This window comes from Aquarana catesbeiana, linkage group LG01 (genome assembly GCF_042186555.1).
Source record: "Aquarana catesbeiana isolate 2022-GZ linkage group LG01, ASM4218655v1, whole genome shotgun sequence".
NCBI lineage: Eukaryota > Metazoa > Chordata > Amphibia > Anura > Ranidae > Aquarana > Aquarana catesbeiana.
In genome coordinates this window covers 590976241-590999588 of record NC_133324.1, presented here as the reverse complement: position 1 = coordinate 590999588, position 23348 = coordinate 590976241, and the positions used below count along the sequence as shown (strand labels likewise).

The 23348-nt window shown below is 40.3% G+C and overlaps 1 protein-coding gene across 2 annotated transcripts in view; it reads right to left on the bottom strand.

The window, feature by feature from the left end:
- The window catches only part of CSGALNACT1 (chondroitin sulfate N-acetylgalactosaminyltransferase 1), a 537378-nt gene that overhangs the window by 68222 nt on the left and 445808 nt on the right, over positions 1–23348 (bottom strand). For both annotated transcript variants that reach the window (XM_073598151.1, XM_073598160.1), the window contains one exon: positions 7454–7555. In XM_073598151.1, coding sequence (XP_073454252.1) covers positions 7454–7555 — 102 coding nt within the window. The remainder of the gene's footprint in view (positions 1–7453; positions 7556–23348) is intronic.

The following is a 23348-nucleotide window of genomic DNA, read 5'->3' as shown; positions in this document are numbered from 1 at the left end:
TTTATATCACTAATACTAATAAACAATCATTTTACAGATCATATCTGTTACGTCCCATAATTCTCTGCTGCTATTACCATCCTCAGGAATAAAACAGCATCCCCATGATTGACTAAATGGAGGTTTTAGAAAAGCCTTCCAACTATAACGTGAAGCTCAAGGCATAAAAACTGCTCCTCAAGCAGATCATCCCTTTACACAAAATCAACCATCTTTGTTATAGGACATGCTAACGTGAGCACTCAACTTATGCCAGAGTACGAAAAGGTTTGTAGCGCCGTTTAAAGCTGGAGGGTTGAGTGTTTCCCTGCTCAGGATGTGGGAGAGGGCGTCTAAGTTCAGTGATCCAGAAGCTGCTGTTCCAGCCATGCCCCCTACACGTTTCACCGCGCCTACCGGGGCTTGGTCACAGAGGTCATATGCCAGAGTACTTTTTTCTTTCAAATCATTCAATTTCTTACAGAAAAAAAATCATGCACTTAGGTATTTGATAGGAGTAAAAAGCTCCAAAAACAATGTATAGTATATACCAGGGATATGCAATTAGCGGACCTCCAGTTGTTGCAAAACTACAAGTCCCATCATTCCTCTGCCTCTGGGTGTCATACTTGTGGCTGTCAGTCTTGCTATGCCTGATGGGATTTGTAGTTCTGCAACAGCTGGAGGTCCGCTAATTGCATATCTCTGGTATATACAAACATCTGGAAGAACAAGACTGTAAGAATATGCATTAGAGTGGCTGTAAACCTCAGACATGAAATATGAACAAAGCATATCCCTCTATAGTGTGTACTTGTCTCAGTTAGGAGCACTGAGTGTCACTTCAGTCTGCTGCTTTTTCCTCCGCTATCAGCAAGAATAACTTCTGACAGGTTTTCCTGACATCAAGAGAATAATCGGGACAGGGCAGGGAGCTCTAGCTGATTGATAGTTCCATCTCTTTTCCTGTGAGCTGTGTGAAGGGGGGTGTGTCTTTTCCCTCCAATCAGCTCTCAGACATCTCTTTACTGAGCTCTGCAGAGTGTCATTTCAGCACTCCACCCCCTTTTTCAGAACTCTCAGACACGTTTGAAAATTCAGTACTTTGAACAGAAGAGAGGGCAGCAGATGAACAGGTACAACTGTTATGGGAGGATTTGTTTAATCTCTGTGTATCACATGAGGCCAGCCACTTCACTAGATATATGTAAGGGTTTACAACAATTTTAAGTTAGAATTTCAAATGCATTTGACAGTAATACTCAATAGCATTGCTGTCTAGATGTTATATATCTAAAAAGGTGCCACGGAACAATTGATGCTAAGGATAAAACTGCAATATAACAAATATAAATATTTTATTAACACAGAAGTATTAGTTCATGCTTCAAAGAGTTTACAATAAAATCCCTTGCATTATTTAGTATTAACTGAATGTGAACTTGTCCAAATGGGGGGGAAAAGAATTACTTTATCCACTTGGACAATTAATAAAGCCAGACTGCCACTTTTATTTTTAAATCCGGCTGAATATATAACTAATTCACCTTCATATATGAAATTCTAAGAACATAATGGGTTTTCTGAAATAGTGTTTTAATATAACATACCAATATGGTACTTGATGAGCAAAGTAATGCAAAAGTTAATGATATTCCGGTTAAGATTTCAGCAGTCAGACTATTTTTACTGTGCTGCTTTTTATTGAAGGGAATGTGTCACTGGTGGCTTTTTTTAGAATTTTTAACTTTATGTATTATAATCAGAATTAGATAATGAAATAAAAACATTTTCTTTAGTCATATATAGGTTGTTGCATATGCATATTCTGTATTCCCAATGTTACCCAGTAGTTTACATTTTAGTCTGCTTTTTACATGTTTCTAGGCTAACCTTAATTGCACTGGTGAGACAAAGAGCCTGTTGTTTACAGAGCCCAGGTCAACATTATACAATTTTCTTGTACAATTTCTGTACAATTTTTTTTTACTTCAACTATGTAGTGCAAGGGCCTGCCTGTTTGGATACAAAATGAAAGTGTTGTTATGGTTTGACCTCATATTTTATGGTTTTTGGTAAATCTAATGGAAAATGCTACAAGAGAATTGTATAATGTATGGTAAGCCTTAAGCCAGCCATAGATAGATCGATTTTCTTTCCTGCAACCACAGGTTGCAGGAAAGAAAATTGCTAGATTCTGCCATCAACAGAGCTCCTGCAGAGCTATTTTGTTCTCCCAGCAGGGGGCGGGGGGAGCTGTCCCCACTGGGAGAACACAGTGATTACTGCTAGCAGCTATAATAGCCGCTAGCAATAATGGCATGTAAAATCCGACTGGCTGGTTGTACCCAAGTTAATTGATTGATCAACTTAGGTATATTCAGCCTGGCCAGCCATGGTTCGAACCGTCTATGGCCGGCTTTAGTCACCTATATCCCATCTCTCCTGCTCTTTTTTAGTGAGAGCACACATATCTGCATGTCTTTGGAGGGCAGGCGTAAATCCAATGCAGTTGAGCACTTTGTCCCTTGAGAATACTAACCTGGGGGATGCCTTCCAGGCTTCAGAAGAAGCTGCTATAGATATCAATCACCGCCTTAATCGAGCAATCTTTCTGTAGACAACCTTTATTTAATGGCGTTTACCTACTAAAGGAGTAGATATTGCCCTGCTACTACTCCAGAGTAGGTTCTAAATCAGTTGATGATAATCTTTAGTTTTTCAGAATGCATGTATCAAATTATCCTCCACCATCAATGTTTGGAACACGTATCAAATTATCAACAGCAAAACAATATTAATTATAATACCCACTGTATATTTAAAAAATTACATTGAACTGTAAAACTCTAACAAGGAGCTTGTCTTTTTGTTACCCCTTTTGGTCTGGTAAATACAGTATACTATTGAAAATCTTTTCTTATACATGAAAAGTGTAAAAAAACACCTGTTGATCTTGCCAGAAATATTGTGACCTGACAAGCTCCTTAATTCTCTGCCTTTACTGACCCTTATTAATGACAATGGGGGTTATTTACCGAAGGCAACTCCACTTTGCACTACAAGTGCACTTTCAAGTGAAGTCACTGTAGATCCGAGGGGGATATGCAAGGAAAATAAAAAACAGCATTTTAGCTTGCACATGATTGGATTATAAAATCAGCAGAGCTTCCCCTCATTTCAGATCTTCCCCTCAGATCTACAGCGACTGAACTACCAAGTGCACTTGTAGTGCAAAGTGGATTTGCCTTTAGTAAATAACCTCCATTGCTCTCTAAGTACTATGGAGGAGAGGAGCAGGATTCTGTAGCTTTATCTTTTTCCTGATGTCCTTATACAGAAGGGTGAGGATGTGTTATCTTCCTAGGACTGAAAACTCGCTACTGGCAGAATCTCTTGTTTTTGTTTTTTTTTTTACAACAGCCACGGTTTACGACAGCCACGGTTTTTCAATTTTTTCCCTGGTCTGAATGCCTGTTCTGGCTCATTGACCCAAAAATAATGCAGTCAGAGACAGCCAGGCTAACAACTTTTTTTTTTTTTTTTGAAGGTCAACTGTACTTTTCTCAATACTGGCTTCTTTTAAATAGTTTTCAATAAATCCCCTTTCCTAAACAGAATCACTGCCCAGAGCTGAAATGAAATAAGGGCTTAAAGTAACACACAGTTCAGTTGTTCATATGTCAGAAAAATGTATTATGTGTTATAGTTTTCAGTAGTTTCCCAGCTAAAACCACAGGTCATGAAAACATTAAGATTCCTATGACAGGGTGTATAAATTTGCAGACAGGAGATGACTCCACAAGACTGTGGTTTGCTGAACATGACACAGTGGAAAATGCAAGCGTCTACTGATTGGACCGGAGGGACTCAGTGTAGGATTTATGTAAAAAGAAGCCGCAGCGGATCCTCGTTTGATGGCTGCATCTACTTCTCTGCTAAATGTAACTGTAGGTAAAAATGGCCACAGATGTATTCCTGTTTTATATCTGAAATATATGCCCTGCCCAAATGATCTTATTACTTTAATCTGAACATCATAAACATGGCATGGATCTTCTGCCTAGTAATTGGTGCCATTAGTAATTAATAATGATGCAAACTACTTTTTTGCTTACAACACCTGTAGTTCTAAAAAAAACCCACATGTATTTAAAAATCTTGTATTTCCAATATGTTACAGCTGTGTAATGTCTAAACAGTATATTCAGTCTTATGTATCAGTATGATACTGCCATAAGCTAAGAAGACATAAAATATTCATAAGTATTCATGAAAGTGTATAGTGTGCACAGCATAAACTAGTGGCTTTGGATGCACACTTGGTTACTGTGGTAAAGGGAAATGATTTGCATGGCTTAATTGCTTATCCTTACATGAGGAATAAACCCCTTGCTTCCTTAGAATTGTGATGGAAGTAATAAGATGCAGATACCTTCTATTCTAAGAATGCAATCCTGTAATCTATATACTTTGAAGGGTTTTTTTGTCCTAGGACTACTGCAAAGAACAGAGATAAATCCAGAAAACAAATGGGGATCAAGAAAAGCTTTAGTTTAGACTCAGTTTGCTGAGCAATATTTCCATTTTGAGCCTGGTGACATCAGAACAATATTGGAAATATGCCCCTGATGTATGATTACATGCTCATTTACAGCTTTGCCTTATAGTGTACAGTGGGGAAAATATATGATCCCCTGCAGATTTTGTAAGTTTGTCCACTTACAAAGAAATGAAGGGTCTATCATTTTTATCATAGGTGTATTTTAAATGATAGAGACCAGATATCAACCAAAAATCCAGAAAAAATACGATACAAATGTTATGAATTGAGTTGCAGTTCAGTGAGTAAAATAAGTATTTGATCCCTAAGCAAAACATGACTTAGTACTTAGCGAAGAAACCCTTGTTGGCAAGCACAGAGGTAAGACATTTCTTGTAGTTAGTAACCAGGACCAATGACCTGACACATCTCAGGAGGGATTTTGGTCCACTCTTCTTTACAGATCTTCTTTAAATCCTTAAAGTGGATGTAAACCCTCACATATACCCAGTGAAGTGAACAGCCTCAGATGATACACAGAGATGAAACAAATCTCCCTACATAAGTTTTACATCCATATCTGCTGTCTTCATCTTTATATACTTATAAAATGCACGTCCTGTTAGAATTTTCTCTTCCTGGTTCCCCTGTAGGAGGAGATCATTGCTAGACACTGTGAGACAGCTAATTGGAGGAAAGGCACACACCCCCTTCCTATACATGCAGAGGTTGTCTGTGAATAGTTTATCTGTATGCTAATCTATTTATAGCAACCTCCCCCGACACACACTTCTATCTCCCATCTCAGAGAGCTTGTCAAAAGTTATCAGGCTAATAACAGAGGAACGGAGCAGGACAAAGCTACCGGATACAGTGCTTTGAAGAGAGATAACAAAACACTGCAGATATAAGTGCCCAGCTCAAATTTCATGAATTGGGTTTACATCCACTTTAAGGTTTCTTGGCTATTGCTTGGCAACCCAAAGTATCAGCTCCCTCCATAAATTTTCTATAGGATTAGGTTCTGGAGACTGGCTAAGCCACTCCAAGACCTTAATGTGCTGCTTCTTGAGCCACTCCTTTGTTGCCTTGGCAGTATGTTTTGGGTCATTGTCATCATGAAAGACCCATCCATGACCCATATTTAGTGTTCTGGCTGAGGGAAGAAGGTTCTCATCTAAGATTTTACAATACAAGGCCCAATCCATTGGCCCCTCAATGCGACAAAGCTGGTCTGTACCTTTTGCAGAGAAATAGCCCCAAGGTATAATGTTTCCACCTCCATGCTTGACCGTTGGGATGGTGTTCTTAGGTTTATAGTCAGCATTTTTCTTCCTCCAACTAAAGGCCATAACTAAAGTCAATTTTTTTTTTTCAGTTTTGGATGGAGTGGAAAGGGATTAGAACACCTGACAGTTTTTTGTTGCTGTCTGTACCTGTTTTTCATCCTCTTTATTTGTCCCATTTACCATTATCATTGAAAATTAAAGCAAAAGAAATTCCCAAATTTTGGGTTGTCCCCAGAAATGTAACAGAGGGGAAATCCTCCAATAGAGACACTGGTTCTGGAGGTTCCCAAGGAATTCCTTTCATTTGCAGGGGTTTCCTCTCATTTCCTGTTTTGGCTATATGACAGGAAGTGAAGGGAAATCCTGCCAATGGGATACAGATGGCAAATAAGAATCTGACAGGCGTTGTAACTCTCTAGCCACAATGAAAAAAAAGTGTTGCCTATAGTTCTACTTTAAGTACCTCTTCTCCAGGGAGAATACGTTTAATGTTTCCCGTCATTCCTTATAACTAAAGTCATTTAGCCCCCTTATTAGCTTTGTTGCCCTTCTCTGGATTCTCCCCGGTTCAAGCACATCCTTCCTGGGAACTGGCTACCACAACTGGACAGCATACTCAAGATTTGAAAAAAAGAAAGTTTTGTACAGTGGTAGAATTATAATAGAGTAGATACCCTTTTAATGCATGTTAATATTCTTCTAGCCTTGCAGCCTGGCACTGCATGTTATTGCTGAGCCTGTGATCTACAAAACCCCCCAGATTCTTTTCCATTCTTGATTCCCCTAGAGGTTCTCCCCCTAGTATATACCTTGTTTTCATATTTTCATCTCCTATGTGCCTTACTTTACATTTATCAATATCGAACCTCATCTGCACTATAGCTGTCCATCACTCTATTATATTGAGGTACTTTTGTAACATTTCTCTATCCTGTTGTTGTTAAGTCTTTTCCCTACTTAAATTTGGATTGTTAGCAAACACTGAGACTGAACTACTAGGTGGTATTGAAAAGTTTCAGGGCCACTGTAGTTTTGTAACACGCCAACATATGGCAGCATTAGGCTGCACGCACCATCACAGGGAGCACCGACCTTCATAAGTCAGTGTGCCAAAAGACATCGTCCTGTGTACATCGGGAGCTGTGCAACTGGTACTAGTCTGACCACGCGTGTTACCATGTCTGCTATTTCATTATGGACAGCAAGTTAGAACAAACATGAGTTTCTCACTGGAAACAACATAATCTCACTTCCACAGGATTTGGCTCCTGTGGACTTCACCCTCTTCCCGAAGATGAAGATCCAGCTCAAAGGTTGCCATTTTGACACCATTGCGGAGATCCAGTGCGAATCGCAGAAGGTGCTTGACACGCTTCGAAAAGAAGACTTCCAGGACACATTCCAGAAGTGGCAAGAACGCTGGGATCGCTGTATTAACGTGCAAGAGGAATATTTTGAAGGTGATAGTGTTTAAATGTAGATAAATAAAGTACTTTCTAGTCTCGAAAACTTTTGATACCATCTCGTATTTATGCCAACCTTTATATTGTTTATGAATTAGTTAAACGGAATTGGTGTTGACATCTAAAGAACTAGCATCTTGTTCAAATCTCTAAAAGGGAAGATTTTGTGTCATACTTACTTAGAGGTGTTCTCCAGTATAGTTTTTACCTCTTGAACCTGTTCCTTCCCAAAGTACACGACTGTGAGATGGACTCTCTTGTCCTGGTTAATACACACTTCTCTACAAGAAAAAACACATACCATGTAATTTTCACAGCAGTTAGCAGAGAAAGTATACTATACATGGATATGCATCTATGATTTTGGGTTCATGCGTCTAAATATTATGTCATACTACAGTTTGCATATAAAAGTTGTTTCCATTTGCAGTAACAGCAAAGTTTAAAATAGGACACCTGACTATCAAATGGAATGATACATCTGTGTTCACTCTTTAAAATGACATGACACTAGAAATACAAATGGTTGTTAATAATAGAAAATATGTTTTGTTTCAAAACACAATACACACTAGAAGTATGGCACTTACATTTGTTTCAGATTCCAGTTATTACACAATCCTACTTATGTCACTTACTATTATCACAAAAGTTTATAGCAACATCTAAAGACAAAGTAAAGTAGCCGACTGATACTGAATAAATGACTCATTCTATATCATAGTAAATATGTGGATGCCTGTATTGTTATTGACAACATATTGTTTTTATCATAATTATTTTGAGAATTCGTGTTTTAAGGCCAATAGAATTTTTTTGTCCAATAAATCACTGAAGTTTTAACAGTCTAATGATGATTTACTAAAGAAGGGGTTAATAAGATGCTGTTCTCCCTCCCTTACTGGTATAATCATGATTGTTCTCTCCCACATTCATAAACATGCACATTCCAATAGATGAACATAGGAATAGCTATCTTGTTGCAAGGATATTATCAGAAACCAAATTAATATCCTTGTCCTGGGGCTATTATTTACAAGAAAACAAGACACCATCATTTTTCCAATTTACTTCTTCAATTATAATTTTAAAAATTCCCATTAGCCCATATCCTGCATCAGAAGCATTGCAAATATAATGTAAAAAGACATGTATGCAATGTAATATTTGGATTTATTATAATAATTTTAAATTCTGGCACATGTAAATGGTATGTAAGCAGCTAGCTCCACTGGGGTTGATTTACTAAACAAGTGGAGAATGTTCACTTTGCATAATTTTTATTTAGTTTGGTGAAGCTGTGCCTACTTTGAATACATAATCCAATGCATGGGGAATAAAAAAGAAAAAAAACACAGGTTTTCCCTTACACATTAGTTCTTTCTTTAGTAAATCAACCTCTCTGACCTCAAAGGAATCTTTCCATCTACACATGTAAAAGTGTATATTCTCACTATCACACTATGATCATTCAAGTACAGCTATGTCCTGGCGTGCATCGTGACAAATTTTCGATACACTTAAGTCTAGTACACATGGGCCGAATGTCATTCAGCATTAGCCGGTTCAGTAGAAACCAGCCAACATTCGGCTCGTGTGTGCTGCAGTCGGTCTGACAGAAGGGGCATGACTGAAAAAGGTCTGCCGATCGACTCCCGATCAGGCAGACCGGTGTGTTCTGGCAGGAGGGGTATCCCTCTGTCAGAACACAATAGAACAGCAGGGGAGATTGCTGTACTAACACCGGATAGTTAGTACATAGTACAGCGGCTCCTCCCGAGTCCTGCTGGGTTGAAAAAGAAAAAACTAGTGTCTACTAGGCTTTAGGGGTTGATTTGCTAAAACCTTTGGAATGCAAAATCTGGGGCAGCTCTGCACAGAAACCAATCCGCTTCCATTTTTTTTTTGGTCAAAGCCTAACTGAACAAGCTGAAGTTAGAATCTGATTGGCTACCAAGCACAGAACAGATGCACCAGATTTTGCACTCTCCAGTTTTAGTAAATCAGCCCCTTTGTCTATTTTAGGGTCATATTTACTAAGCAGTAAATTAGATATTCACCACTGCAGGTAAATCTTCCTTTTGTTTGTATTTTAAATTTCAGAGAATGATAACCATCTGTTTTATTTCAGGGAATGATTAATTACCCATGAATTTTGGGTGAGTGTCACCATTTACTGTTTTATAAATATGACATGTTCTTCATTGTTTTATTTTACGGCTTTGCGACTAAACAGAAAATAGAATCAATTGTTTATAACAATTTAAACATCCTTGGTGGTATTATATAAAACACACACATCAGAAAAGTACTGCATTAAAATGTATTATTACTCAGCTCACACAGCTGCAAATAGGTATATAAAAGTGATCCATAACGCCTACCTTTTATACACAGCAAAAAGGTTAAAGCAAACCTGTTCTGTGGCTATTCAAGGCAAAGAAAGGGCTATTCTTTAATTTCCTATACCTCCCGAGAATATTCTTACCTTTCCTTCACTCCCCTGCTATACTTTTTAGCAACAAGAACTGAAGGAAATGGGCAGTCTGGGTACACAGGAGCATTGATTTATTCTATGTGACAGCGCTGGGCCAATCAGCTTTGCCACGCAGGAAGTCCATAGCCCTGTGGATGTTATGACTGCAGACAATCATATTATACAGTACAAATGAGTGTCAGAAAAGTGTCAGAATTCCTTATCTCTATACTGCTTCCAAATCAATGACTCTAAAGTCTTTGCATTAGCACGATGAACAGTAAAGTATTACTCTCAAAAGGCGAGGTCAGCAATGACAGCCCACATAATTCCCTCAAAACAGATATACTTTAAATGTATTTTTTTTTGTTGGCATAAAGAACACCACTGCCTTCCTTAAAACCTGGTCTCACAGTATTTTTGCAATAACAAAGTCCCAAAATTAACACTTCTCTGTTTAATATGGAAAGCTTTTGTTTGGTGTCACCTGCATAATTTGACATTTAAAATAGGCTACTCTTGTTTCTCCTTTGCTCTTTCTTTTTAATCAACCTATCTTCATGTTTGTTCTACACATGTTTTGCCAACCAGTAAAGTACAAGCCTATTAATAATGTAACATCTGTATATCTCTTTTGCTTTTTACTGCTTTGGACCATATACACATTTGTATGCCTTGAAAAATTTAAATAAAGATTAGAAGAAAGATGATTGTTGGGAAAGTAAATTAAGTGTGATTATATTATTTGTGTTAGTGTTGCAAATATTAAAACTAACAACACAAAGACACTTGCCATCTTGCTCTTTATAACTGATCACCTCTTCGGAATGAATAAAAACTCATACACTGAGGAACGCAAGAAATCATTCACCTTTTGGGTTATATTGCCAGCTGCAAGAGTATTGGGCACCAGGACACAAAAAGTATTGGGCACTAAGCCATCAACTGCTGAGAGTCTGTCTGATTCTGAATCTCTCCAGTCTTCGACTGACGAGTTTGTCTCAGAGAAGTCTTCTGCCATAAGTTCCAAGGTAACAGAGATCACTTCAGCTCTTATTAATGCAGTGCACAAACTCTGAAACTAGAGGATCGGCCTGTTTCAGGTCTGTTGCTACCAGTGCTATCCCCAGATTTTCGTCCTTTAGAGCCCCTAAGGCCGCAAAGAAAGATTCTACTGCACCTGCTGTTTCAAGTCTTCTTCTATGGAGATTGGAAACATCCTGCACATTGTTAGCTTCCTCCAAACACCTATTAGCCTTGCACCCATCTGAAGAGGAATTTGTTCAAAAGCAGTCTGCCCCCACTGTGGATCCAGCAGTATCCTGCTTTAACAAAGCTACCACCAAACCTGAGGTTCTGTCTTTAAGAACCCAACCAGTGAGTGGTTAGAAGCCCTCTAAAGTTCTATTCTTGATGACAGACCCTGCCCTTTACTCCATCTTGGAGTGATCTTAAAAGTGATCTTGCCACTACTGCATTTAATCCCTTGGCCATTAAATATTTGGAGCAAATTGTTGTAGCTTTAAGCTGCTGGAAGTTTCCCGTCTCATGTCTCACATGGGTGTCATGTCTGTACACATGCAAAGGACACTTTGGTATAAGTACTGGACTGTGAGGCCCTACTTCTAAGAAGATTTGATCTGTATTTACATCAAGCAACAATGTCTTTTTAGTTCTATTCTAGCACCCAGGCATCTGAGATGCAAACTACCCAAGTGTCCACAAAGCTTGACTGGTCTACAAGCGGTTTCTAAATTCCTGTGTCACTCTGAAGCCCAGGTTTTGGAAAACAGACATCTCTGAATAGGTGATACCTACAATATTAAAAGCTAGGAAGTTTGTTTCCCACAAAGTTTATTATCAGACATGCAAGGCATGCCCTTGGTGTGAGTCTAGAGGCTTTTCCCCTAGGACTTACTTCATGGGATGATTTCTACAGCTGGGTCTAGATCAGTGTTTGTCTCTCAGCACTATCAATGATCAGGTTTCTGCCCATGCTATCTTGTTTCAGAGACTGTTGGCCTCTCACCCTTTGATTAATGCCTTTGTACAGGAAGTTTCTCATGTAACTTCTTCTTTTTCTTCCATGTACCTTTTTATAATCTGGATTCTGGTATTCTCTGCACTTCAGTGACACACCCACAGAGACTACACTCACCCGCCCACACTTTTCAGCCATCACCTTTGGCAGCGTATAAACTGTCAAGGAATTCTCTCTGGTTTTTGCATAGGAACAAGGTGGTGTTGTGGCTCAGTACTGCCTTGTGACCTAAGGTAGTCTTTTTATTTCACCTTACCCTGAACATCATTCTTCCATACCTCTGTCTCAAGTTCAACATAAGAAAATTTCTCTCCATTGTCTAGATGTGACTCAAGCTGTGAGAATGTAACTCTCAGCGACTTCTTTGTTTATTAAAGACTGATCCACTTTTAATCATTCCAACTGTCCTCATAAGGGTGTTCTGGCTCCTTGTTCCACCATCTTTAGGTGGCTCAGAAAGGCTCTAATAGATCTTCTTGTTTTTTTTTCAGATTTGCTGCCACCTCATCTTCTGTTCACATGTTCTGTAAACTCTACCAGCTGGATGTTTCAGCCTTATCTGATGCCAGTTTTGGGCATATGGTCCATCAGGCAGCTCTTCGAGTCGTTGTTTGCTGTTGCCATCCTTCAGTTGAAGTGCTTTTGGGTATCCTAAAGATGAATGACTTCCTGTGCCCCTCAATAGATGGGAAAGAATTTATGATTTTTGTGCTCACTATTAAATCCTCTTCTTGAAGCCTATTGAGGAGCACAGGCCCCACCCCTCTGTTTATGATCATGCACTCCATACTGCTTTGCTACAAAACTGAGGCATGCTACTAGTAGTAGGAGCTATTCTAGGCTGGCCTATCATTTTTGTTAGTTTGGCAGCGCCAAATCCTTTTAGATGTGCCAGTATAACCTGAAGATGAATTACGTCCTGTGTAATTGTTATAGGACAGAAGAAATATGGGATATGCAAATCACAACTGTAGAAAAGAATAATAACCAATAACAATTTTTTTTGGCCCATGGACTGCATTGTGATAAATATCACCAGAGAAATATGGACCTTTTTTTGTTCTATTTATTCAGTAGGCTTACATTCATATGTAATAGAGCATTCCTATTATTTATACTGAGACATAAAAGTCAAGAAGATGTAATGCCATCACAAATGACCAACACTTTCCTGACTTTTGATAATAAATTGGCTTGCAGCTAAAGCCGGGCCTCTAACATTTTAATTAAGGCAAAATAATATATCTGAGTTCCCTCAGTGTTCCTGGCATATAACTGGATGCAATTTTGAAGTCATAGTGCTAATCTTTGTTTTGCCATGCATCTTCCTTGCCTCATCTTAATGATAGATTGCATTCAACTTCAGGTAGATTCCTCACAATGTAAATATGTTGGGTGATTTATGAAGCACACTTCATTTTTCAGTCATTTACATTCATGGAAATATAGATATAGGGCCTACTCATCAGTTAAACAAATTGTAGAATATAGAATCCGTATCAGTTTGTTTACAGATAAGATTTGTTTAACACATTCAGGTTAAAAAATAAATTGTCTGAATATTCACTTCAATATATTATAAAAAGTGAATTCCTCTTTTCTTATTTCATCAGAACATGACTGCATAATTGAAGTGAATATTCAACCACAATTTCGCGTTTAACTGATTTTATGGAAATCCAATCCAGAAAGTTCTGGTGCAGAAAGGTCAGAATCTGTACCATAGATAATTTTCTTGGGAGATTACTGTATGTTTTTTTCTCACAGCAAGCAAAGTATGCCTTTCATGTGCAATGGTAGACCTCAAAGAAAATAGACCTCCTGGCTATTAGCATTGTTGGAATCACCAATTTAGAGATGCCTCTATACCTCTAAACCTGGACTTCAAAAATTATACCATTGAAGCCAGAAATTGTAAATCAGAATGGTAAAACACTCTCTGGGACAGAACAGCCAGGTGATCCGATTCTTCCTCAGATCAGAAAAAAGGATTTCCCTAAATCCAGTGCAGGAGTCTTGAGCCATAAAACCAAGGACTTGGTCTTTCTCGCCAGGCGGATCAGTCTGTCCAAAGACTGAACAAACTTTTCCCAAGATGACAAGATGTTGGCTTTTAGAGGTTTGGAGTGAAACTTAGCAAACAAAAGCTACCATCAGTCCCAGAACTCCCATGAAAAAGTGAAGGATGGCTGGCCTGGGTTTTTTATTTGCCAGTGTCCAAATCCTTTTGTAGGTGGCAACATAACTTTATAACTCAGCATAAAGTCCTGTGTCCCTCAATGAATGAGAAAGAATTAGAGTGATATTAAAGGCATTTTTTTATTTTTTTTAAATAAAAAAAAACATGTTATACTCACCTGCTCTATGCAATGGTTTTACACAGAGCGGCCCTGATCCTCCTTTTCTCGGGTCCCCTGTCAGCGCTCCTGGCCCCTTCTCTTCTCTGAGTGCCCCAATAGCAAGCTGCTTCCTATGGGGGGAACTTGTGTGTCCTTGCTCCTGGGTCCCACTCTGTGTGTCCATAGGACACACAGAATGGGGCTAGGCCCCCCCTGCACTCCCTCCTCACTGGCTGTGAGCTGTGATTGACAACTGCTCTCTCTCAGTCAATCAAAAAGCAGAGACCCGGTAGAGCAGCCGTTTTCATGCACATCGCTGAATTGGGACCAGGCTGAGGTAAGTATTGGGAGGAGGTCTGTGGGGGAAGCTGCATACTGCAGGTTTTTTACCTTCAGCCTTTAGAACCACTTTAACTTTGCCATACCAAGGACCTTTTATTATAACAATTAAATGTATATCTAAAGCAATGTTTTAACACAAATGCTATGATCTCTGCAGTGTGGTCTACCCCAAGTGTGAACAATATAAAAACCCCACTGACTGACAGGCATTTGCTATTACAAATCACAGTAACTCCAAGCCAAAAGCAACATTTCTTGACTGATTACATTTTATTTTGAATGTTATTTATATCTGATGATAAGCATACTAGTATTGCAATATCAAAAATATAGCATTAATAATGAAATTCTGTGGAAACAGCAGACCAAACTCTTTATCTACAAACAAAAATCTGTATCTTTTAAGTCATGACCATGCATGGATTTTTTTTCTTACAATAAAAATAAATTCCCAACTTACTCCATATAGGAAGAAGGCCGAGAACTACCAACAACCTGTGATTAGCCATTTTTAACTATTTTTACAGAACTCTGCAGGAGCAGCTAGGGCATTTTTGAGCTTTGGTTTGTTGTTTTCATTGCTTTGAATTTATGACCCCTGCAGCACATTTGGTTTGTAAAACTGTACAATCTGAGTAACATATGGAAAGTGGTTGAAAAATTGAAGGTTAGGTCTACCCAAAATTGGCATTTTAGCCAGGGACAGTTTTGCCACTAGGCCACATACTTGGCACTAGCCAAAATACTTGGCATAAATTGCAGGCATTTGTTCAGAGACTACTTTGCGTTTTTTTCTGCAGATGCTGTAGCACCATTAGTGCAGCTACTGCCTGCCATGCTAGAAGTGAACCTTGGATAATCATTAGATACAGAATCTGGGACACTTGTTATTAACAGGCAGCCACATTAATTCAAAGTCAATAGCTTGCTGCAAGAAGATATCTGGCAGGTGAGGACACAGAGTGGTATTTTTATATGCAGGCAGTCAAAGCAGGTGCATTGAAGTTGTGATGATGCTTTTATCAGTCACTCTGTCCAGAACAATGGCTCTAGAAAATTCACACATCTATATAATACATTTTACACACACTTACATCAAGATGTCCAAATGTTTTTTTCTTTCATTGCTATAAATCATCTTTTCCTGGCAACAGCCAGACTAAAGATCCTACATTACCACATTTATTGACTCTACATACTACTGCTTCTCTCACTCCACTCTGATTCTTTCCCTGCAGACATGTTCATACTTGCATCAATCTGGTACTGATTGTATCTCTATCACTGTGCACTGATACCTGCTTTTGTCTGTACATTACACATTGCTTCCCACGTGGGCATACCTGTATGTTGTTTCTGTCACTATGGCACTTGTTGGGGTTGATTTACTAAAACTGAAGGGTGCAAAATCTGGTGCAGCTGTGCCAGGGGCGTAACTAGAAATCACAGGGCCCCATAGCAAAATGCTGTATGGGCCCCCATAAAAAAATGGCGGGGCTTAAATTAAATAGTGGGCGTTGCTCAAAGGGGTTGTGGTTCGAGTCTGATATGAATGAGGGATGGAGGAAGGAAGGAAGGAAGGAAGGAAAGAAGGAAGGAAGGAAGGAAGGAAGGAAGGAAGGAAGGAAGGAAGGAAGGAAGGAAGGAAGGAAAGAAGGAAGGAAGGAAGGAAGGAAGGAAGGAAGGAAGGAAGGAAGGAAGGAAGGAAGGAAGGAAGGAAGGAAGGAAGGAAGGAAAGAAAGAAGGAAAGAAGGAAGAAAGAAAGGATAACAGGCCGAGATCCCACACCACAATAGCAATATATGTATTCCAGAAAGTTTAACATTTAACAGATAAAGATACTCCAAACACCTGATGTTGGCGCTTTAATTACCCTCACCTGTGCCCAATGCAGCGTGACCAGTGCCCAATGTGACCTGTGTGTTCCCAATGCAGCGTGGCCTGCCCGTTCCCAATACAGCCTCACCTGTGCCCAATACTGCCTCACCTGTGCCCACTTGTGCCCAATGCAGCATGTCCATGCCCAATGCAGCCTCACCTGTGCCCAATGCAGCCTCACCTGTGCCCAATGCAGTGTGACCTGCCTGTGCCCAATGCAGCATGTCCAGTGCCCAATGCAGCCTCACCTGTGCCCAATGCAGCATGACCTGTGCCCAATGCAGCGTGACCTGCCTATGCCCAATGCAGCGTGTCCAGTGCCCAATGCAGCTTTACCTGTGCCCAATGCAGCCTCACCTGTGCCCAATGTGGCCTGCCTGTTCCCAATGCAGTGTGGCCTGCCCATGCCCAATACAGCCTCACCTGTGCCCACCTGTGCCCAATGCAGCCTTACCTGTGCCCAATACTGCCTCACCTGTGCCCAATACAGCCTCACTTCTGCCCAATGCAGCCCAATGCAGCCTCACCTGTGCCCACCTGTGCCCAATGCAGACTCACCTGTGCCCAATGTAGCGTGACCCGTGCACAATGCAGCCTCACCTGTGGCGAGCCAGTGGCAGAACTACCGGGGAGGATGAGGAATGCATACTGCAGCCCTCAAATGGCTGTTGGCAGCTTGGGGCTGCCTCAGAGTGTGGGGGGGAGTACCGCCTGCACGGTCCCCCAGCCAGGAGAAGTGAGGAGAGGAAGAGGCGAGCCGTCCGTACGAGCAGAGAGCTGTAAGAGCTTTCATTTGAATTCCATGTGTTCCCGGTGCTCCCCGTCACATAGCCCCACCTCTTGGCCCGGCGCCTTTAATGATGTAACATGTCCCGCATAGGACCGGCGTTCTGACTATCAAAGGCACCGGGCCAAGGGTGGGGCTATGTGATGGGGAGCCTCAGGAACACAGGGAATTCAAATGAAAGCTCTTACAGCTGAGCTCTCTGCTCTTACGGACAGCTTGCGTCTTCCTCTCCTTCCCCTGGCTGGGGGACTGTGCGGGGTCTGCTCGCCCCCCTGCAGTATGCATTCCTCATCCTCCCCATGGGCCCCTCTCGGCTGCGGGCCCCATAGCGAGCGCGTGGCTCGCTATGGCGGTAGTTCCTCCACTGAGCTGTGCATAGAAACCAATCAGCTTCCATTTTTTTGGCTTTGTTACGCCCCTTCACACGGGGCTGTCCATTTTTACTACTCCGTTTGCTCATCAGGGATCGCTCCGTTTATCCCCGCTGAGCCGGCGGATGACAAGTCCATCTCTGCACGCTGTGCAGGGACGGACCTGTCAGAGAGTCCGCTCTCCCCTATGGGGGGATTAGAGGATTACAGACCGCCTGTCCATTTTCATCCAAACTGATCCGCCAGACGGATGGAAAATAGGACATGCATCCGTCTGGATTTTGCGGATCGGGGCGGATTGGATGTCAGCGGACGTGTCACTGCTGACATCCGACGCTCCATAGAGCTGTATGAAGCGACCGTTCAGATCCACCTGAAAAAACTGACAGGCGGATCTGAACATGTGAAAGGGGCCAACAAGCTTAATTGAACAAGCTGAAGTTAGAATCTGATTGGCTGCCATGCACAGCTGCACCAGATTTTTAACTCTCTAGTTTTAGTAAATCAACCTCACTGTGTATCTGTGAACGTGTTTAATTATCATTTCATGAAAAGTAATTGATTAAATGTTTCTTTATACCTTCTTTTGGCCATTCTATTTCTCAACACAGGTTACTATTGTTTATTCTACTGCAGTTAACTATTTATTTTAAAAACGACAGAAACACTGATGAAAAGTTTCCAATTTCCCATAAACAAACATGTACATTCATGCGTTTATAAGGACTTGATTTGGTTGTATGTTGCATACATATTTGAAGCATCATGTAACTAAAGGTTTGAAAGGTTTAAGTCCAAAAATAAATCTACCCTACCTAATGCATATACATAAGCTTGCATTTTTTATTTCTTCTGGGGGAAATAATGAGTTAATTGCATTGCATCTGGGAAATGATGGAAACTTGCAAACAAAATACTCCAATTAAGATCAAAGTCAAAAAATTTCAGCGGGGCTTTGAATGTACTGTACATAAATTGTACATTACATGTACACATTTAAAAGTTGATTGACTGTGGCTTGCACAGCATTATAGTTTGTGGACACAGTCCCAGTACATTTTCAGTTACTCTTCTGTTCTTTAGCTATTTAAATATTTAGCTATGATCATGCAATAATTATACACTAGCCTTTATTTTACAAGTTGTCCATAAGACGCTTAGCGAGTCCATTTAGAATGACCTGCCACAAAGTCTGTACGGCTTGATGAGTGTCAACAGAAGGCAAACTGCAGCCGGGGATCAGCAGTAACTGCACGCCTTTCTGCAGCACTGTCTGCTTCCAAGAACGGCCTCTTAGTGCTTCAACTAAACTAAAGGTCGCTTTTAAAAGCAGTTGATTAACCCATTTCTTGTGGATTGTGATGAAAAATTGATTTTCTAAAAATAACCGGGATTCATAGCAACTGTAATAAAATAAAAATGAGCTAGGATACATTTCAAAGCCCTTCTAACAGGTAACTTGCATCACGAAGGTTAATACTAAACTATTAAGGTTCACCAAAAATGAAGATAGAATTGCTTGGTGCACTTGATATTTTATTATTACTAAAATACAGGAAAAGTTATATGTCCTAAAATACATGCTCATCGGCCACTTTATTAGGTACACCTGTTCCATTGCTTGGTAACACAAATTGCTAATCAGCCAATCACATTGTAGCAACTCAATGCATTTAGACATCTAGACGTGGTGAAGACCACTTGCTGAAGTTCAAACTGAGCATCAGAATGGGGAAGAAAGGGAAATAAAGTGACTCTGAGCGTGGCATGGTTGTTGGTGCCAGACGGGCTGGTCTGAGTATTTCATAAACTGCAGATCTACTGGGATTTTCACGCACAACCATCTCTAGGATTTACAGAGAATGATCCGAAAAAGAGAAAATACCCAGTGAGCGGCAGCTGTGTGGACACAAATGCCTTGCTGATGTCAGAGGCCAGAGGAGAATGGGCAGACTGGTTTGAGATGATAGAAAGGCAACAGTACCCCAAATAACTACTCCTTACAACCAAGGTATGCAGAATATCATCTCTGAAAGCTCAACACATCAAATATTGTAGATGGGCTACAGCAGCAGAAGACCACACTGGGTCACACTCCTGTCAGCTAAGAACAGGAAACTGAGGCTACAATTTGCACAGGCTCACCAAGATTGGACAATAGAAGATTTGAAAAACGTTGCGTGGACTGATGAGTTTCGATTTCAGCTGCGACATTCAGGTGGTAGGGTCAGAATTTGGCGTAAACAGCAGGAAAGCATGGATCCATCCTGCCTTGTATCAATGGTTCAGACTGGTGGTGGTGGTGTAATGGTGTGGGGGGATTTTTTCTTGGCACACTTTGGGCCCCTTAGTACTAATTGAGCATCGTTTAAACACCACAGCCTACCTGAGTATTGTTGCTGACCATGTCAATCCATTTATGACTACAGTGGACCCATCTTCTGATGGCTACTTCCAGCAGGATAATGCACCATGTCACAAAGCTCTAATCATCTCACCACTGGTTTCTTGAACATGAGAATTAGTTCACCTTTGGGATGTGGTGGAACAGGAAATTTGCATCATGGATGTGCTGCTGACAAATCTGCAACAACTGCGAGATGCTATAATGTCAATATAGACCAAAATCTCTGAGGAATGTTTCCAACACCTTGTTGAATCTATGCCATGAAGAATTAAGGCAGGTCTGAAGGCAAATGTGGGTCCAACACAGTACTATCAAGGTATACCTAATAAAGTGGCTGGTGAGTGTATATTCCCCATGCATTTAAAGCAAATATAAACCCTTTGATTCTTGTGATCATTTATAGTTAAAAGTAAATCCTACAGGTAGGGTTCACTGGAAACTCTGACACACTCTGGCATATACTGGCACACTTTTCAAATAAAGAAGAATCATGACCACTAGGTACTGGCCCATATTATTCAAGTTCCAGAAATGCTTATTTAGGCCTGCAAATAGGATCACATTTACCATAACTCTCCTGTGTGTAGGTTTCTAAAGTAGGTGTCTAAAGTAGCCCATACGTTAGTCATTTTTTTAATTTAACCAGCAGGTTGAACGAAAAAAAAAAGGACTTGATTCCTCCATCTACACACCTGAGGTGAATAGGGGAAACGTCTCCACTGTGCTTTTGTATTCTGATGGGGGGGAGACTTACACTGATTAGTGCTGCCGGTTAAAGCCAGCGGAGCTAATTGAACACCAAAAATCTGACTTCTGTACAACCATCCTGCCCATACATAGACATACATAAATCTGGCCGGTCCCTGCACAACTGGCAAAATTTTTTTTAGCCTGAGCATCTGATAAGATGATTCTAAGTTAGATGCTTAAATTGCTACCAGCTATAACAAATGTACATGCAGATTCTGGGACTGTCGTATCTTCTGAACCAAAACATACATGTGCAAACGGCAATTATGAAATGAAATGTATGTCAAGCCATAGAAACCAGTTTTCAATTTATTTTAGTCATAGTGTAACCAATTAGATTCTAATTATTGGTCACTATACTTTGCACACTGGATTTTGCCTTACTACATATTGCTAGTTATATATCCTCTCCTGTTTTGTGTTTTCACTTGCCTGAAAGGCTGAAGGGGTTCAGGGATGCTATATAGAGCTATGATGTTTGCAATAGTTCAAATAACAAAGATCCATGCCGTTTTTTGTGATGTGGATGTTTCGTTGGTAATTTGCTCTTTTTCTCTTATTGCTCTATTGCAAGAGTATGACACTTGTTACCTTCAGAAACAAATACATAAACCCTGACTCATGGACCTATCAATACCATCCCTATCATTTTTCTTCCCAAATAATGGATCGGACTGCTAGGCGTGGCAGCCCTTTTTTTAACAACCTTTAACATAAATATTAGAAAATACATTTAAAAAGTATCAAACATAAACAGCCAAAACTTCCCAGGGAACGATCTTTGGATGTCCACTAACCAAAATCTTATCTAAGTAGCTGTGGGGGAGATTTACTAAAACTGGTGCAGCTGAACATAGTAACCAACATGGGCGACCCATCCATTAAGGGTGCACTGGCGCTACTTCCCCTGTCCATGCGTCCAACCCCTTTCAGGACATCAGATGCATGGATTCCAATGGGGGGGTGTTTTTTGAAGTACCTGATTCGAGCCAGAGGCTCTAATAGGCTTCAAAATAGGGTGGGCTCGGGGCCCGGGGCGCAGAGAATGAGCTCCGAGCCCACTCAGCTAGGGAATGATCAATGTATTTGGTTCCACCCTTCTTCTTCATGCTTTATCCTCCATTCATCACTTGTACTGTATTCTGCTGGACATGCTTTGATTTTTTGACCTATCTGATGTTCATCTATTATGATCTGCACAAATTTGGATTAAAGTTTTCTATGATCTGCAAGATTTCGTTTGGATTTAGTCGCTGTCTGCCAAGCTATGGAGACTGTAAGTTAGGCTAGCTCACCACATCATGGTTAAAGTGATCACACTTTCAGTGCTTAGATTACAGAAGTAGAGCAGTGTAGATAAAGTAAGTAACGAGGAATTAGCTTTTCACATGATTGGATAACTGAAGTGAATATTCATATAATTTATTGCGTGATGATTCCTAAATATTTTAGTAAATAATCATTATAGCAGTGATGTGGAAGTTAGAAGGGGGAACCGGTGAGAACAGCATGAACACACATAACGACTCTCGACTGTATAAAATTCTAATGTTTAGCGAGGAACTGGATGTACCTCCTTACATCAAGAAATGGGAAAGGGAATTGGGGATACAATGTAGTAATCACGTGTTAGGAAAAATTTTGAAAATGCTGCATACCTCCTCAGTTAGCACAAGGATGACGGAAACAAATTTTAAGTGCTTGGCAGGGTGGTATGCGAACCCAGACAAACGTAGTAAATTCCAACCGGAGAAATCTGGGGATTGTTGGAGAGGGTGTAAAAATATTGGCACAATGGCCCATATATGGTGGGAGTGTCCCACCATTAAAGTGTATTGGAAGAAAATTATATGCCTAATAAAGGAAATTACTAATAAGACTATAAAGGAAGACCCATGAATCTGCTTATTCCATGGGACAGAGGAGGCAATTAAGCAATACCAAACATCGATAGTACCCATTTTGTTGGACACTGCCAAGAGTCTGATTCCAAAAAAATGTCAGGAGCCCGAGAGCCCTAAAATTTGTGAATGGTTGTTCTGTGTAAATGAAATTTACATAATGGAGAGTGAGGAGGGCTCGGAAGAAGAGCCTGAGGAAGGGACTGAACCAAAAGATAAATGGGCAGGGTGGCGAAGGTACAAGAACACCTGGAGCTATGTGGAAGAGATTACTGGCTAAAGGTTAAACAGGTACAAAATAAGGGAATTGCGTGAGGGAAACAGGTTTTTGAATTATACTATAGTAACTCAGCAGGATTGGGAGGGGAGGGGGGGTGGGTATTTTTCTATATCGAGGGCTATTAATGAAGGATCCAATTTATATGTATGTTGACATATGGATTTTTGTATTTTGAGAATATAAATAAAGAATTAAAAAAAAAAACACACACATAACGAATTTTGTAAAGCTGACAAAATCTGTCCATAAGGGTCTCCAGATAATGCTGCCCTATACTCATTCTCTCTCACTCTCCCTTCATATGAGCCATGATCCAATGCACACCAAGTATACAATTTTCTGGAATTAATGCACAAAGTCTGCTGGGCACCACTTCCATGATGCACAAAAAGGTGGCACCCCAATTAAGTTACACAACAACTGGAGCATCAAATACACACCTATGAATGACAGGAATCAGCACTCAAATTTAACAAGGTTAATTTACGTCATGATGTTTCCT